The sequence below is a fragment of the Trichosurus vulpecula genome, chromosome 3 (genome assembly GCF_011100635.1).
Source record: "Trichosurus vulpecula isolate mTriVul1 chromosome 3, mTriVul1.pri, whole genome shotgun sequence".
NCBI lineage: Eukaryota > Metazoa > Chordata > Mammalia > Diprotodontia > Phalangeridae > Trichosurus > Trichosurus vulpecula.
The window spans coordinates 2,089,398-2,105,171 of record NC_050575.1 but is presented as its reverse complement, the minus strand read 5'-3'; the positions used below and the strand labels follow the sequence as shown (position 1 = coordinate 2,105,171).

At 40.9% G+C, this 15,774-nt stretch overlaps 1 protein-coding gene across 1 annotated transcript in view; it reads left to right on the top strand.

The window, feature by feature from the left end:
- Positions 1-15,414, top strand: part of CTNNA1 (catenin alpha 1) — a 150,666-nt gene extending 135,252 nt beyond the window's left edge. Inside the window, exons 12-18 of the mRNA XM_036751775.1 lie at positions 6,515-6,715; positions 7,140-7,291; positions 9,330-9,440; positions 10,900-11,081; positions 11,398-11,503; positions 12,136-12,270; positions 14,111-15,414. Coding sequence (XP_036607670.1) covers positions 6,515-6,715; positions 7,140-7,291; positions 9,330-9,440; positions 10,900-11,081; positions 11,398-11,503; positions 12,136-12,270; positions 14,111-14,398 — 1,175 coding nt within the window. The 3' untranslated portion in view covers positions 14,399-15,414. The remainder of the gene's footprint in view (positions 1-6,514; positions 6,716-7,139; positions 7,292-9,329; positions 9,441-10,899; positions 11,082-11,397; positions 11,504-12,135; positions 12,271-14,110) is intronic.
- The last annotated feature ends 360 nt before the right edge of the window (positions 15,415-15,774 follow it).

The window sequence follows — 15,774 nt, the reverse complement described above, 5'->3', positions numbered from 1 at the left end:
GTTGGCAGTGCTTTCCCTCTGACTCTGGGGATACAGTCCATGACTCTTCAGCTCCCATGTCTGATTGGCAGGCATCACTAAGGCTTATTCAAGTTCTCTGTCATATTTTGAAAATTAAATTGACCTATACACACGCAAAGCCACCAGCTTATTGGGAGCACTTTTGGCTTAAAGGGGAGCTCTGGTGAGGGGATGGCAGCCTGGGTATTGGCCTTGTGTAAAGGAGGTCTTTTCTTTCCAAAAATCTTTTCTGTCACACGTAAATGATAATGGAACTGCCTCTTTAAAAAAAACACAAGACTGTTCTCTGCGTCTGATACACAGAGAGAAAACAGGGAGGAAATTCTTAAGTGCCATTTAATTATGAACTAGAAAATAATCTGGGTAATTTACCTTATAAAAATATTTGATTTCATTATGTAAACATAAAGCAGTAACATCATAGTAAATTGCATCCGTATAGAAAATGCTTATCAAATGAAATTCATAGTCTTTATTGCATTGAGATAAATTTCAATTCCATGTCCTCAGAGTTGAGTAAATATAAATGCATTCTCCATTTAGCAAATGCCTCCAGTGTTCTTTGAATGCATTAGAGCAGGATTCACAGAGCCATGTGGTTGCATGGAGAGGAAGGACAATCATTGTAGTAGTTTTGTAGTCACAGATGCAGGGTAGAACTTAGGAAATTTTCAGTGGAAACAGTAGGCTTTGAGTATGTCCGGGATGCTGTGCTCTGGAGGGTTAGAATATATTCTGCATACCAGTGTTGCAATGCCTCTTTGACTACCTTCCTTGAGAATTAGCCATTGGCTGTGTGTATGAAAGCTTCGAGATCCTAATTACCCAGAAGTGCCTAATCTGAGAAAAAGAGGAAATGTGGGGAAGGTCCACGTTTGCCAATAGCTCTGTATTTGCTATTTAATCACCTGCAGACAGGTGCCAGAAGTGCAGCTGTGGCTTTTTTGGGAAGTCTTGGCCTTCTGTTGTTTTTTCATAGAATTATTTCAGAGGTCTAAAGAAGATCCCTGTCTTTCTTTATGTGCTTTAAAGCAAACAACAACAAAAAATTTGAGAGCTAAATAAAAAGGCTTCCCCATTGGATGCTGTATGCCTGAATTTTCCTTCTTCTGGTTGGGTTTGGTGTGTCCTGAAATTTGTCTCGAAGCATTTTGCAGACCTCAGAGGCAAACTACAGCCTCCCAGAAGCAAATGTTCTCCTGCAGCATTCCGCAAATCAGTTAGAACAAAAGGAATTCTGCAGCAGCAGCAGCACGGAATAGGCATTTACCTTTAGGGTGCGACACATAAAACAAAAGTATATGAAAGAGTAATTCAATTCTTTAACACATATGCAGGCTGTCTGGAGTGTGGTTTTAAAAATTTATGCAAATATATATAGTTCTGTGCCTGTGTGTAAGATAGAGGCAAGAGTAGTTTGGCTTAATGGAATGAAGCTAAGACATTTACCATTTCACGGGCAAAAAATAAATCAGCCGTCTGTGTCACGAAACAGCTAGCCCTAAGTGCATAGGTGGGGAGAGAGACTTTGTGTCACTCAGCTGTTCCCATTGAATTCATGTAGAAACATGAGTTAGCAAATGAAGAACAACTGGGAAATCACACTGGATCACGTTATATCAAGAGCATGCTAGTGGTCAGTGGAGGTCAGTGGTCACGAAAATCATGGCAAGGTCACTGCAGCGTAGGAACCATTGGACTTTCTTCTTAGTGACCTTAAGCAGGTCAGGTGCCTTTGGAGTTTGCTTGTTAAACCATCCATTCTTCTACCTGATAACAAAAATTTTAAAGTATGGATAAAGGGTGCTGCCACTCCCAACTCCTAGTAGCCACAGTAGTGTTCTGTGATTTGTTCATCCATCCATCCAATTTATGAGCACTGCTCAGACTCTCTGGTTTTTTGACCATCTCAGAAAGACCTAGCAAGATTCTGTACATCCTTTGCCTTTGTTTTACTTAGGACTAATCCCTTCCTTAACTTCCTCTCCCTCTGATCCCACCCTCCCCCTCTTTCCCTCCCATTTCACTGTTGAGTGAAATGTATTTATGTAACCAACTGTATGTGTTTGTTTTTCCTTCTTTCAACTAGTTCAGATAAGACTGAGCCCCTTCCCCCACCCCCAGTCTCTCCTCTTTGTTTGTATACATGTCTATACAGCCTAGATTATATGAGATAACTTTCCCTGTCCTTCCTTTCCTTCCCTCCAGTGTATTCTTCTTCCTTTCTTTTTCCATTCTTAAGATCATCAAAGCAAAACTGAGCCATTCCCAGGCCTTGTCTAACTGGACTCCCTCTATGAACCCTATTCAGAATGTTGCCTGTAAGTATTAAAGAACACATGAGATGTTAGAAAGCATTCAGACAAGGCAAAATATAGATATTGACTGACATTTTAAATAAAAGTTTGAAATTTATCAGTGATAAAGACTTCAACATTTCATTGTAATTAAATTTGTTAACTTTTTCCATATAGACATAGCGTCGTTATGCTTAGGTGGTAAGTTTTTGTGTCTTTTTTATAAAAGACCAGATCGATGGAATTGCTAGTAAATTACTCTTATGGCTCGGGAACGCAGAGCAGCAAGTACCTTGGGATGGTGTGCCGCCTTACTGATTTTAAACTCTTGAACTGGCACGTATCCAGAACAACAGGGCTCCTCTTGTAAATTTACTAAGCTGATCAGTTTCAGAAATTGACAGCAATACAGTAGTTAGTGATACCAGTCTGTCAATGTGAATTCTACTTCCAGCATTGCTAAGTAAAAACATCTCTTTGCTTCTTAGTGGACTGTCTTTATGAGTGGCTGAAGCATCAGTGACGAATAGCATTTTTGTGGTTACCCCAGATTTTAGCTCGAGAGGTCCTCGAGCAAAATACATATAATTTATTGCCGGGCCCATTGATTTGCCAAAGGAATACAGTATGGTATAGAGTAGGGGGTTTGGAATTTGTCCTGGATTTGAGTACAGGCTCTGCCACTTGCTCCCTCTGTGACCATATCTGTAAGATGACTGAGTTGAAGCAGATGATTTCATAGTTCCCTCCTACCTTTAAATCTGTGGCTCTATGAAGGGTGAAGATAGTTGGTGTCAGAGAGAGGATTAGAACTAATATATTCTGATTCAAAATCCAGTATATATTTTTTAGGTTTTATTGATCCTTTTGACTTTTATACCAATTATTTTCCTTGTAACACAGAGAAAGCTAAGCAAAATCAATCAAGAGAATTATCTTTAGAGTGTGTGCAACATTTCACTCTCATAAGGACTGACTTTTATATAGCACTCGAACGCCTGCAGGTTTTTACATACATTCTCTTGTTTGAGCCTCATGGGTGACCCCGTAAGCAACCCGCATGTATTTGATGAGAAAACTGATGGGAGAGCTCACAACTTACCTCCTCAGGAACATCATATGATGCTTTAAGTGTCAGAAGCAACATTTGAACTCGGGTCTCCCCTTGACTCTCCTTACAATAGGGAGGTGTGTGTGTGTGTGTGTGTGTGTGTGTGTTTAACCATTTGTTCTCTGGGATTAAGGTTGTTCATTTCAATCGCTTTAGCCACCTTAGCCAGTCTTAAAGACTCTTTTCATTTTCTTCATCATATGTTTTATTTTCCTGGTTCTGTTTATTTCATTCTACATCTCACTTGTTAAGCTTTTTCATGTATCTCCAAATACTTCAAATAGTTAATTTCTTACGATGTACTTGGATTCCTTTCTGTTCACACATTCCACAGAGAGGACCTGCTGGGTGGTGTTATTTCTTTGATACGAGTACTCAGTAGTAGGATTGCTGGGTCAAAGGTGATGGACCACTTAATGACTTCTCTAATATTAATTACAGATTGTTTTGTTGAATGGTTAGGCTCATACTTTGATCCACCAGCAGTGTAGCAGTGAGTCTGCCTAGAGCCCCTCAACATTGGTACTTGTGGGTATTTTTTTATGTCGTGTGCCACCTCTAATGTTGCTAAGATTTGAACTGAACGTTTATTGCCTTTGTCTTTTAATTGAAAATTTCAGTGAGATGATTGAAGTTAATGGCACTTAGAATAAGGTTCTATGGAAATCCAACTCGTACAGTATTGGTTTGTAACTTTGAATTGCTAGCTAAGCCCACTAGATTTTAATCCATATCACATAGCATATTCATCATGACTTGTTTCTTATTTTGTACTTGAGATTTATTCAGTATCTATTATGTACAAGGCACCACACCCTAAAAGGTCTGGTGAATTTACCTGGTTTTTACAGTGATAGCTGTTTAGGAATATAATGTTGACCCAAACTCAGTTTTGTTTTGTTTAAGTAAGGAATCAGTTTATTTAGTCACATTAAATCTAGAACATTTGTATTAAATTTGTATTAAATCTAGAATGTTTGTAAAAGAGCACAACTAATAATCAGTGAGCTCACCTGAAAGGGTATGGAATATTTTCCCACTTCTGTTTTTAAAAAGTTTACAGAAATTATTTTTTTTCCCTTACTCTATCAAAGGGGGATAAAAGAAAAACAGATTTCTTGTAATAGTTATGCATAATCAAGCAGAACAAATCCTCTGAATGGCCACATGTAAATGTGTGTGCGTGCGTGCGTGTGTCATTCTGTACCCTAAAGCTGTCGTGTTTTAAAACGGATAACATGTTTCCTCATCCTTCTGGTATCGTGAATGTTCATTCTGTTTATTGATAATAGTTCTTGTAGCTTTCATAGTCGTTTGTTTTTCCAGTGTTGTTACTGTGCACATTGTTCTCTTGGTTCCACTTGTTTCATTAGTTTAAAATGAGAATGAAAATTTTGAGTTTCACAATGTTACAAATTATTCTTCTCCTTATTTTACTCTGCCTCAGTTTACATAAGTGTTTGTATCTTTTAAAAATCATCCGTTTCCTTATTTCTTCCAGCACAACAGCACGCTATCACTTTCATCTACCGCAGCTTATTGAGCTGTTTCTCAACTGATGAGACATCGCCTTCATTTTCAGTTTTTGTTTTATTTTGCTGCCACAAAGCAAAGTCACTATAAGCATTTTGCTCTTTCTTTGATCTCTTTTGAGTATAGGCCTTGCAGTGGCAGCTGATTTTATATATAGTTCCGAATTGCTTTCCAGAACGGTTGTACCCATTCACCACCAACAGTGCATTCGTGTGCTTTTTTTCCCTCACCTCCTCCAACAGTAAATAGCATTCTTTTTCTTCTTTCTTTTTTTTCTTCTTTCTTTTTCCTCCACCTTCGCCACTCCACTGGATATGAGTTGAAATCTCAGAATTACTTTAATTTGCATTTCTTTAATTAGTGATTTGGAGCATTTTTCCATATTATAGATAGCCTGAGTTTCTTCCCTTGAGAACTCTCTGTTCATATCCTTAGACCATTTAACAATTGGAGAATGGTTCATTTTCAAATGTTTCCCCTAAATTATTGCTAACATTGTTAATTTATTAAACTAATTCCTTAGGGGAAGAATTCATTAATTCTTAATCTGAATTAGAGCTCAGATTCTTTTTTTAAAAACTCACAAATTAAATGTGTTCCTTTTCCTTAATTAGTGGGAGTTCCTGACTTTCCTTTGTTTCAGCTTATTTGGAAAGCCCTCATATCCTTTCATGTCTTTAGTTACTTCTTCCACATTGTGTATTGTTCCACATTGTTCCACTGATAACTTTCCTCTCTGTCCTAAATTCTGTGGAAAAAAAAATTTGATTTGATATTTTTGTAAAAACAAATTTTAATTTTTGAGTTCCGAATTCTCTGCCTCAAAACATCTACTTATGGACATTTGATATCTCAAACTCATCATGTCCAAAATGAAACCCTTCCTCCATAACTAAGCTGCACTTCCTCTCAATTTACTTGTCATTGAGAAAACCAGAATCATCCTCAAAACAGTTTGGCTCTGCTTAAAAAGATAAACATAGAACAATCGATCAGAATAGAGATCGCAAAGATATCTTTCTGAAGGAATCAGATAGGAACTCAGTAAGCCAGTCTGGGCTAACGTTTCTGTGCCAAACAGGTTTTTTAGGATTGGGCCCATGAACAGTTACTGCACTTCTCTCCTCCGGGGTCTTTGGGAACTCAGGCAGTTCATTTAGTTTCCCTGAGAACAGATCTTCCTTTGGTTTGCATGCAGAAAGCACCACTGATCTAAACCAACCTGGAGTCTATACTGTAAAGGAGACTAAGGCAAGACAGGTGAAGGGACTTTGCCCATTGTCACACAGAGAGTAAGTTGTGGGTTGGGTTTAAAATTTTCAATGAAAATAGTACTTTTATAAGGGGAATGAAATCATTTACGTTTCTAGGAAGAGAAACATACTTATGACTGTATTTGTGCCCTAGGTTAATATTGAGCTTTATGGTCACAGGGTTTTTAGTCATATTTCCTAGTAACTTAAGTGTGTGTTTGCCACCCCAATTGTTTGATTACTTTAACTTTCATATCTAGAAGACGTCCTCACATATTTTTTTGCTTTTTTCTCATCAGAGAATCACATTTTGGAAGATGTAAACAAGTGTGTAATTGCTCTCCAAGAAAAAGATGTTGATGGTCTAGACCGCACTGCTGGTGCCATTCGGGGTCGGGCAGCCAGAGTCATTCACGTTGTCACTTCAGAGATGGATAACTATGAACCTGGAGTCTATACTGAAAAGGTTCTTGAGGCCACCAGATTGCTTTCTAATACAGGTGGGTATGGGTGAATGTCTTTCTTGTCTCCTGGGGATCCAGGCAACTAGAATGTAGCAATCCATGCCAGATTATTTTGCTACTCTGTTGAAGAGGAATGCTTAATCAGTATGGAAAATAATTGCATTTAAATTTTGTATAATAAATATCATTTGCTTTAAAGGAATTCATCCCATCTTGGGGATGGGAGAGGGAGGCGAAGAAAATTTAAAACTCAAAAGCTTATGAAAATAAATGTTGAAAACCAAAAATAAGTAAATAATAATATTTTTTTTTTGACAGAAGGAATTCAGTTTCTTACTCATAAACATAAGCACCTAGCATGAATGGCAAAGAGTGGGTAGTTGACTGTTATAAAGTCTAGTTTAAGAAGTTAAAACATCAGATTGGCCACGTGACCCATGGTACTATCATTTTATTTCAGTTATGCCACGTTTTACTGAGCAAGTAGAAGCTGCTGTGGAAGCTCTCAGTTCTGATCCTGCCCAGCCGATGGATGAAAATGAATTTATTGATGCCTCACGATTGGTCTATGATGGCATTCGGGATATCAGAAAAGCTGTGTTAATGATCAGGGTGAGGAACTGTATTTGAGACACTTTAACTGTGCATCCTCGTTTGCTCAGCTTCAGCAATGCAGCATTCTGGGGCTGAGCTGACTCAGTTACAATATCAAAATCATGATTTTAAAAGCTGTTAAAACCAGATATTTAATTATGTTGTCAAAAATGACTCCTCAATGCAACCTAAAGCCAAAATTTTGTTAAAGAAAGGTAAGTCCAAATAGGTGTGATATGACAATTTAATTTAGGACAAAGATTCCATTCAAGGCTAAAAATTTTAGGTCTTAGATAGCTTAAAACTAAAATATCTTTTAAATGAATTTCAATTTATTTTACCAAAATAAGCAGTTCTTTAAAATAGGTGTTAGCAGTTCTTCTGGCACAGGGGATGAAGCATTGTATTTGGAGTCCAGAAGACATTGGTTTAAATCCTCCCTAAGACATTGACTGTGTGACACTGAGCAAATATCCCTCCCCACCCTTCACTGTGTGGTCCGTTAGATATGTCATGTATGTCCTGATTAAAAACGGGGAAAAAGTATGTGTGAGCTGTTGTCAAGGTTAACAAAGTGCAAGTGCTTATACCCGGCACAGGTTAAGAAACAGAAAATTAGAGAAGGGAAATATCTGACCAATAAATGGAAGACAGGCATTTTTCCAGTGTTCTTTCTACTACGTTAACATTTAACACTAGTGTGTGTTAGCCGTTTTACCGTGTGGTTATGAGAATTACCCATCATAAACAAGGAAGTATAATGGTGTACAGAGTTGCCAAGAAGGTGCTGACCTACACTGGTGGGAGTTTCGTCACCTAGGAATCCTTATATTCATGAACCCATAAATACAAATCCTTTATAATGTCTATAGAAGCGGTTCTTAGCAGCAAATAATCTGTAGACTTTTGTTTGCAGAAATGACCAGCTCCTATGAACATTAACTCCCCTTTGCATTTCACATCATCACCAAGTCCTTTCCACTTCCTCGCTGCTACTGTGATTTGCTTCATAGGCTGGAAATGTCACCCTGAGATAGGGCAGGCTTTTTGTTAATTTTTCTTTTTTTTTGTATGGTAGGAAAGGTATAACACTTAATGCTACTTAAGCCTTCATTTTCAATGCAGCAGCTTCTCTCCACAATAGTTTCCACCTTTGACTTCATTTGGAAGTATCTGGGAAATCTGTGGTATCCTGCCCACGTGCATACAAGGAAGTAACTAGCCTTAACTCAGCAGTGAGACTTCATCAAACTTACCCTATCTCTTCCCTGCCAGAGCAGCAGCAAAGATTCTTCCCAAAGCTGTGCCGGGAGCTCTTGGGGTGGCAGAGCGATCACGCGGGCACTTTGGGCAGTTTTCATCCTTGTACAAAAAGCTATAGCAAAATATATGTCATTGTAATTGACACCTCTGGTATTAACCAACTAGAGTCACATTTGGAAACAGTACATATGAGAAGATACCTTGTTCTACATTTTCAGTGGCTCAGAGCCGTCAAATAGAACCCAGAGTTCTGCACAAAAGTTGAGCCATCTAACTGCAAGGTAAAAGCTCTCCACATAGACACTGCAGATTAGTTTACTACCTCTGTCATTAACCCTATGCAGGCTTTGTTTTCAGTTATGTTCTAAACAATAGATTTGTGCTCTGTTGGAAGTTGTATGAGCAAGGATGATGGTGAAAACATGGATGAAGCTTCTGGAGGCACTGCTGCTGAAACCTACTAAATGTTTCTTAATATTGTCTTATAAATCTTGAGCATGTCATATTGGGCCTTTTTACAATGCATTTAGTAAATATAACATGACCTCTGCGTGGATTCATCTGTAAACGTTCATTTGGAGCGGTCAGGTGCCTATCCCCAAGCAGTAATCCATGGCTTAGAGGATGCTCCCACAAACCATAATGTACTAAGCACACTTGCTGTCCTCTCTCTTCCCTAACATGACTTTCTGGCTGGAAGGTATGTGGTGGATTTATCGTTTGAATTGGCAGGGTGAATGTGGTTCATCTGAAATGTTAACAAGACTTACTGAAATTGCCTTTTTGGTTTTAGACTCCTGAAGAGTTGGATGATTCCGACTTTGAGACTGAAGACTTTGATGTTAGAAGCAGAACAAGTATCCAGACTGAAGACGATCAACTGATTGCTGGTCAAAGTGCACGTGTAAGGATATCGTTTCTTGGACAAGACCGATGTTTAAACACTTTAACCCGCTCTGAACTGTGCGGTACCACACACATGCACACGCACACGCACACGCACATACACAGGCGCGCACATGCACACACGCCACCTGAATCTGCTCTCTCTACAGGAAGATACACTATCAATGTTTTGACCTCCATTTTTCATCCTTTCATGCAGTAGAGATGAAGCGGAATACTAAGGCACAAATAAAACTGTGCTGTATTGAGGCTGAGTAGGCTGCAGAATTTTCCAAAATGTCTGTAACGTTTAGTTCAGATACAAAACCCCAGGAAGGAAAGCCTGCCCCTTTAGAACAGGGTTATGGCTCTTTCCCAGTAGAAATGAAATACAGATAATGAAGCGTTTGGTTCAAGGAGATGCATTAAGCCAAGAAGTGACAGTGACTTTCATCCAAAGCCAGTGCCTTCCTCTTGCGGGCTCTGTTGTTAGGGTAGATGAGAGATAATTAATTATCGATGGCTAAAATATTAGCAACGTTGCATTTGAGGGAAATAGCCGACGCTGTTGTATTTATTTGAAGTGTTGCATCTTAAGTCACTATTATGTTTTCTTGGGAGGATGCCGCGAAAAACTACTCGAGTGGGCTTTTTCATTCTAAAATACTTGAACGGTGGTTTCCTGTTAATCAAATTTCTGACATTTAACTTTGGAGACTATACTTAAGAGAAACTATTCCAGGATCCTTTGGTCTGTGGTCATTTCCCTTGCACTGGGGATAAGGACTCAGCCTGTCTTGAGTTGCCAGAGTCCTGCGTCTTGGACCACTGTGCGCCTCCCTTTACCACCTTGGTTTGGCTTGGCTGGCTGCTGCCTGATCCCAGAGGTGCTTGTTGGACCTGTGCAAGCTGCTTCTGAGCTCAAGCAAAACAAAACAGTGCTTTGATGAAACTTAACTGCAGGGTGACGTGGTGGGAATTTATATTCCCCAGTGAATTTCTCTTTCCAAGCACACACTTTAAAACCACTTCCCAATCACCTTGGAAAAAAAATAAGACATAAAGCGCTGTGCTAGAGTGAAGGGTGTCCAGGGTCTGGCGTTCCAGGGAAGCCGTTTCACAAGTTAACTCCGTCTATAGAAGGCGACATTGAAGGATTGAAAGATTAACGTGCATTTGGTCACAGGAGGAGGGCGATCACGTGGCTGCACGAGCCTTCTGCTGGTCTCACTCAGTTTCCCTTTAAGAACTTGTTCTTGCAAGTTGGGAGGTAATTTAAGTTGTTACAAACTTCAACTCAAGATGAAAAGAAATAACTCTTCAGGCAAAATGAAACCTATTACGGTATTATCCTATCTGTATGTCATAGATTGCGTGTTGGAAATATTCTTGGAAAAGCCACTAGAAATGACTGGGTCATGTTCCCGGAGAACTCTCTATTCTCTTTTTATGCAAACTTGATATCCGCTTTATTTCAGGCTATCATGGCTCAGCTTCCCCAAGAACAGAAAGCTAAAATCGCAGAGCAGGTGGCCAGCTTTCAGGAAGAAAAGAGCAAACTGGATGCCGAAGTGTCCAAATGGGACGATAGCGGTAATGACATCATCGTCCTGGCCAAGCAGATGTGCATGATCATGATGGAGATGACAGACTTCACCAGGTGAGCCCGCGTGGGAGCTTTCTGTAAGGCGGCATTGGCCGCGGGAGAAGGGGCAGGGTCTGAAATGCTTCCTGTACAAAGGAGCCAACGTATCCTTGAGACTCTCCAGTAGCAGGTTAACGCGGTGCATCCCTTGTCGTGTGTCGTTCTCTGGTGGGTGTTAAACTGCCCTGGTTGCTTCCTTTGTTTTCTCTCCTAATGCTCGACACCCTCTGCCCAAAGAGGCCTCACCGAGTCATGGGCACCGGCCTTTCGCTGTTTACTCACTCACAACGTCTGGTCTTGATTCTGAGTGTTTTCTGATTGTCTATTACAGAGGCAAAGGACCACTTAAAAACACATCAGATGTGATTAGTGCAGCGAAGAAAATTGCTGAGGCAGGATCGAGGATGGATAAGTTGGGGAGAACAATTGCAGACCACGTAAGTGTCAGGTCTATATCTGATATTCTTAGTTGTTACTCAGACTCATTTGCGAAGAATACATGGCGTCATGGAGAGAGCCACAGAACAGAGTTTGAAACATAAAAAATAACTGTGCGCTCCTCGAGCGTTCAGCTCGTAGAGGATGATACAGGACAGTGGAGCGCTTGGGACATCCACCTTTGGAGGGAGAGGGCACAGCTGGAGGTGCAGGATGCTGCTGAGGTAAACAAACCAAGCCAGACTCTTCAGGAATTCTGTCACACTCTTCCATGTAATCTCAACAACCAGCATTTGCTTTTAGCAGAATTAACATAATATAGAAATTTTTTAAAAGCAATTTTCATGAATGTTAATTTTCTCATTTGGATTTCATCATCTGACTGGCTTTTATGTCCCCTTAATTTGCTTTTTTTTTTTCATACTACATTATGGATGTAATTAGGTAACTTGTGATATCTCAGTTCATGAAGCTTGTTCTCAATGGGTCCCTCCCCCTCGAATCTATTTTCCACCCTTAGTGAGCAGGCCCAGGCACGGTCATGATAGCTGGCATCATACAGCGCTTCACAAAAGAGCCATTCTCCACCTTTAGAGGACTGTTGGGTTAAAAACACCGTTTTACCTTTCAGTGTCCAGACTCGGCCTGCAAACAGGACCTCCTCGCGTACCTGCAGCGAATCGCGCTCTACTGCCACCAGCTCAACATCTGCAGTAAAGTCAAAGCCGAAGTTCAGAACCTGGGTGGGGAGCTCGTCGTCTCTGGGGTGAGCTTTCCTAAAAAGTAAACGACCGAATGTGAATAAAGTTGGTCAAGTCTGCATAGGCTCGGTTCACGTTAGTTGGGGCCTTCGGTAAACACAGCCTTTAGTAAAGCAGCTGTTTCACAGTGCAGAGCCGAAAACACACTTTGCCCCAGGTTTTGATTTCTGACCGAGGTGTTGAGGGAAGAAAACAAAGGTAAGGAGACCAAATATTTAACACACATTACTTGGCGGCCCTAAGCCATGTAGCCCTGTACTGTTGAAAATAGCTGAGGGCAGCTGCCAAGAACATTACCACTAATTTGGGAAAAAAATGTTTTTACACTTGGAGTTTTCCCTCTTCGAAGATGTGGCCGTGTAAAAGAGACACGGGGGATAGCAGCTCAGATACATGTGATCGTAAATCTTAAATGGGACCTTAGAAACTATCAGCCCTTGTTTGAGTGACAGCATGATTGGGCCTTTGGGCCCTGCCCCGAGCTCCCTACAACTTCTAGTGCCGTGTAGGATGACGTGCCCTTGAATCAGCCACCGTCGAAGTGGAAGACCTGGGGTTTCTGAAAGGAGTTACGTGGCACAGCAAATGCCTTTCAGGACCCATGCTGATTTTCAGAAATAAAAGTGGGCTGGATGGGTACGGACCTTGTCATGTTAAACATTCGTGTTGTAGGAGGAGCCTCACAGACCCATTTCATTTCTGGCGTTGCTGAATAGGGGTGAGCCCTTAAGGTACAGAGGAGCAAAAGCATCTAAATGCAAGCTCACCTGGCTGTAATAGAAATGATGGGCACTGCTGTCTGCCAGAGGTGATTAGCCAACTACCCGGCAGCTCCTGGTAACAGTACTGTTCAGAGTGAAGTGCCCTCTTTATTTCTAATGCCTCTTCATTCTGGAGATTCCGCCCAACCTGATTTCATAAGAGCAGGAGGTTTCTGAAATTTCCATCGGGTTGTAGGAGGCTTTAGTCTGACCCCCAGACACTGCTCGACTACACAGAAGTTTTCTCATCGACCCCAGATCTCCATTGATCTTAGGCCTCAATGTTGGCTTGCTCCTGAGTTTCTATCTCATTGGATTGAATTGAGAAAGGATTGCACCAAGGACCACAACCGCCCATGCCTTTTCTTCCTCGCTTCTGGTCGTAGACACAAAATAATGTTAATCTCACGATAATGTTTTGGGCTTTTTTGGCCTACATTCCATGTGGAAGGAAATGCTGTATTTCATTTATGGGTCAGGGGAAGTTGGGATAATTTTTTCCCTTTCCATATTCATGTCCGCACTGATATTTTAACCAAGAAGTGCTGTCAGCAGTATTGATTCTCTCTTCCCCCATCACCACCATGAAGCAAGAATTTAACATCTTTGCTACCTTTCCCATAGTCTCAGTAGCCTCCCTACTTGCCCCTAGTTGCATCTACACCTACAGGACAAAATCTTAACTCCTTGTGTGCACAGAGGGTCTCCCCTCCCCTCCACACACAAGGTCTGCCTGGGCCAGTCTGAAGAAGGACCCATATACACACAGCCTTTTTTGGTCCTTCTCTAGTATTTGATGTTTTGTTTGTTAAAATGCATAGACTCCTTAGAGGAGTGTTTTTTAAAAGGCACAGAATTACAAAAAGAAACCAATTCTATTGGAATAGTTATTAAATGTTCTTAAAAACAAGTTCACAGATGCCAGGATGTGTAAGCCAAACCAAAGAGTGCCCTTACAGGTACAGTTGGTGGAACTCTAGCTTATGGATTCCCGAAGGGGAAAAAGACATTGAGTTTTACTCTAAGTACATAAGCATCCTCCATCCCAAGTCTCTAAGAGGCATGTTCTGTTCTGTGACCCCAGGTGGACAGCGCCATGTCCCTGATCCAGGCAGCCAAGAACCTGATGAATGCTGTGGTACAGACTGTGAAGGCTTCCTATGTGGCCTCCACCAAGTACCAGAAATCCCAGGGAATGGCTTCTCTCAACCTTCCTGCTGTGTCCTGGAAGATGAAGGCCCCAGAAAAGAAGCCTTTGGTGAAGAGGGAGAAGCAGGATGAAACCCAGACGAAAATCAAGCGAGCGTCTCAGAAGAAGCATGTGAATCCCGTGCAGGCCCTCAGTGAGTTCAAGGCCATGGACAGTATCTAGAGCGGCCTCAGCTGCTCACACCCTCTGCCACTGTCTTCTCCAGACTAACTTTCCTTCTGATGCCTTCTGTGAATCATAGACATTTCCTGTTCCTTCAAATGTATTTACTTAATACGATGTTGATATTAGATGCTATGGGAATGTAGATTTTTTTTAAACTTGAGCATGTGATACCAGTATGAGAAGAAGCTTGTATTTCAGTGGAGGATGCTTTTAGATTCCAGAAACATTATTTCTAGTTGCATTTTTAAAAAAACATAAGCTTGAAGAAAACCAAACTATAACCAAAGAGATTGCTAACACTGTTACGTCGCGATGTGTCTGTGTCCGTGATGGTTTGTGATTGAGAGGTTTGTGTCACCGGTGAACAAAAAGGTGGGAACGGTTCCTTTGAGCATTCGGGAGGGAAATTGGTAAGAAAAGAGGCCACATCGTACACCTTTCTAACTCCGAGCTAGAAGGCTGTCTTCAAAGAAACCATTTTGGGCAGATAGATGGACTGTTAGGAAGTTACAGCGTGACCGTAAGCACCTAGGCCTGCCCGCTCGCGCATCTTGGGGAGCCAGGTGTTGTAGCCCTTGTGCAGGGGATCTCGTGTACGTCTGCAAAATGACAATCTGTAAGAAATTCGGTAAAACGTAACGCATCGTGAAGGACGCAGGCTGAGAATTTTAATGCTTGGTTACAAATTACTAATGTACTTGGCTGCAGGACATTAATAAAATTGCTCTTTCTGCCGGCGTGTTGTGGTGCTGTAATAGTAAGGTGGTTTTTGCTTTCTCCCAGTATTCAAATGCAAATTTGTCATTGTGTTCATTTCTAATAATTGCAGTGTTTCCGGCCTTGGGCTTGGAGAAGAAGCCTTGCAAATAGTGTTTGTTCAGGCAATAACTTCAACTTTACATTATTTGTGATTACTATCGCTACAAGGTATAATTTTACTGTCTTATTTAAATTTTATGAATTTGAATATTTTTTACACCAACTTCTCCCAATAAAGTGCATGATGAAATCCAGCCAAGTGGACCAAAGTTTCTCTCCCCTCCCTCTCGGACCATTTTTGTCAGGTGCAAGGTTCAAATGAAGCGACGGGTCTTAATGCCCCGCCCCACGTAGGACCCAGCCTTTTCTCTTTTCGTAACTCCCACAGTCTATGGTATCTGACCTTCCGAGGGTGCATGATCCCCCGATGTGAGAATGACATGGGACTGGATGGCAAACTTGATCAGTTAAAACAGGAAAGAGTGTTGTGTTTATTCTACTAGAACTCATATATAATTTTTTAAAAAAATCGATAGTTTAACCAAGGTTAACAAAATCATCATGCCCCCTGTTGCACATTAACACATTCCCCACAATTCCCTTGTAATACATTC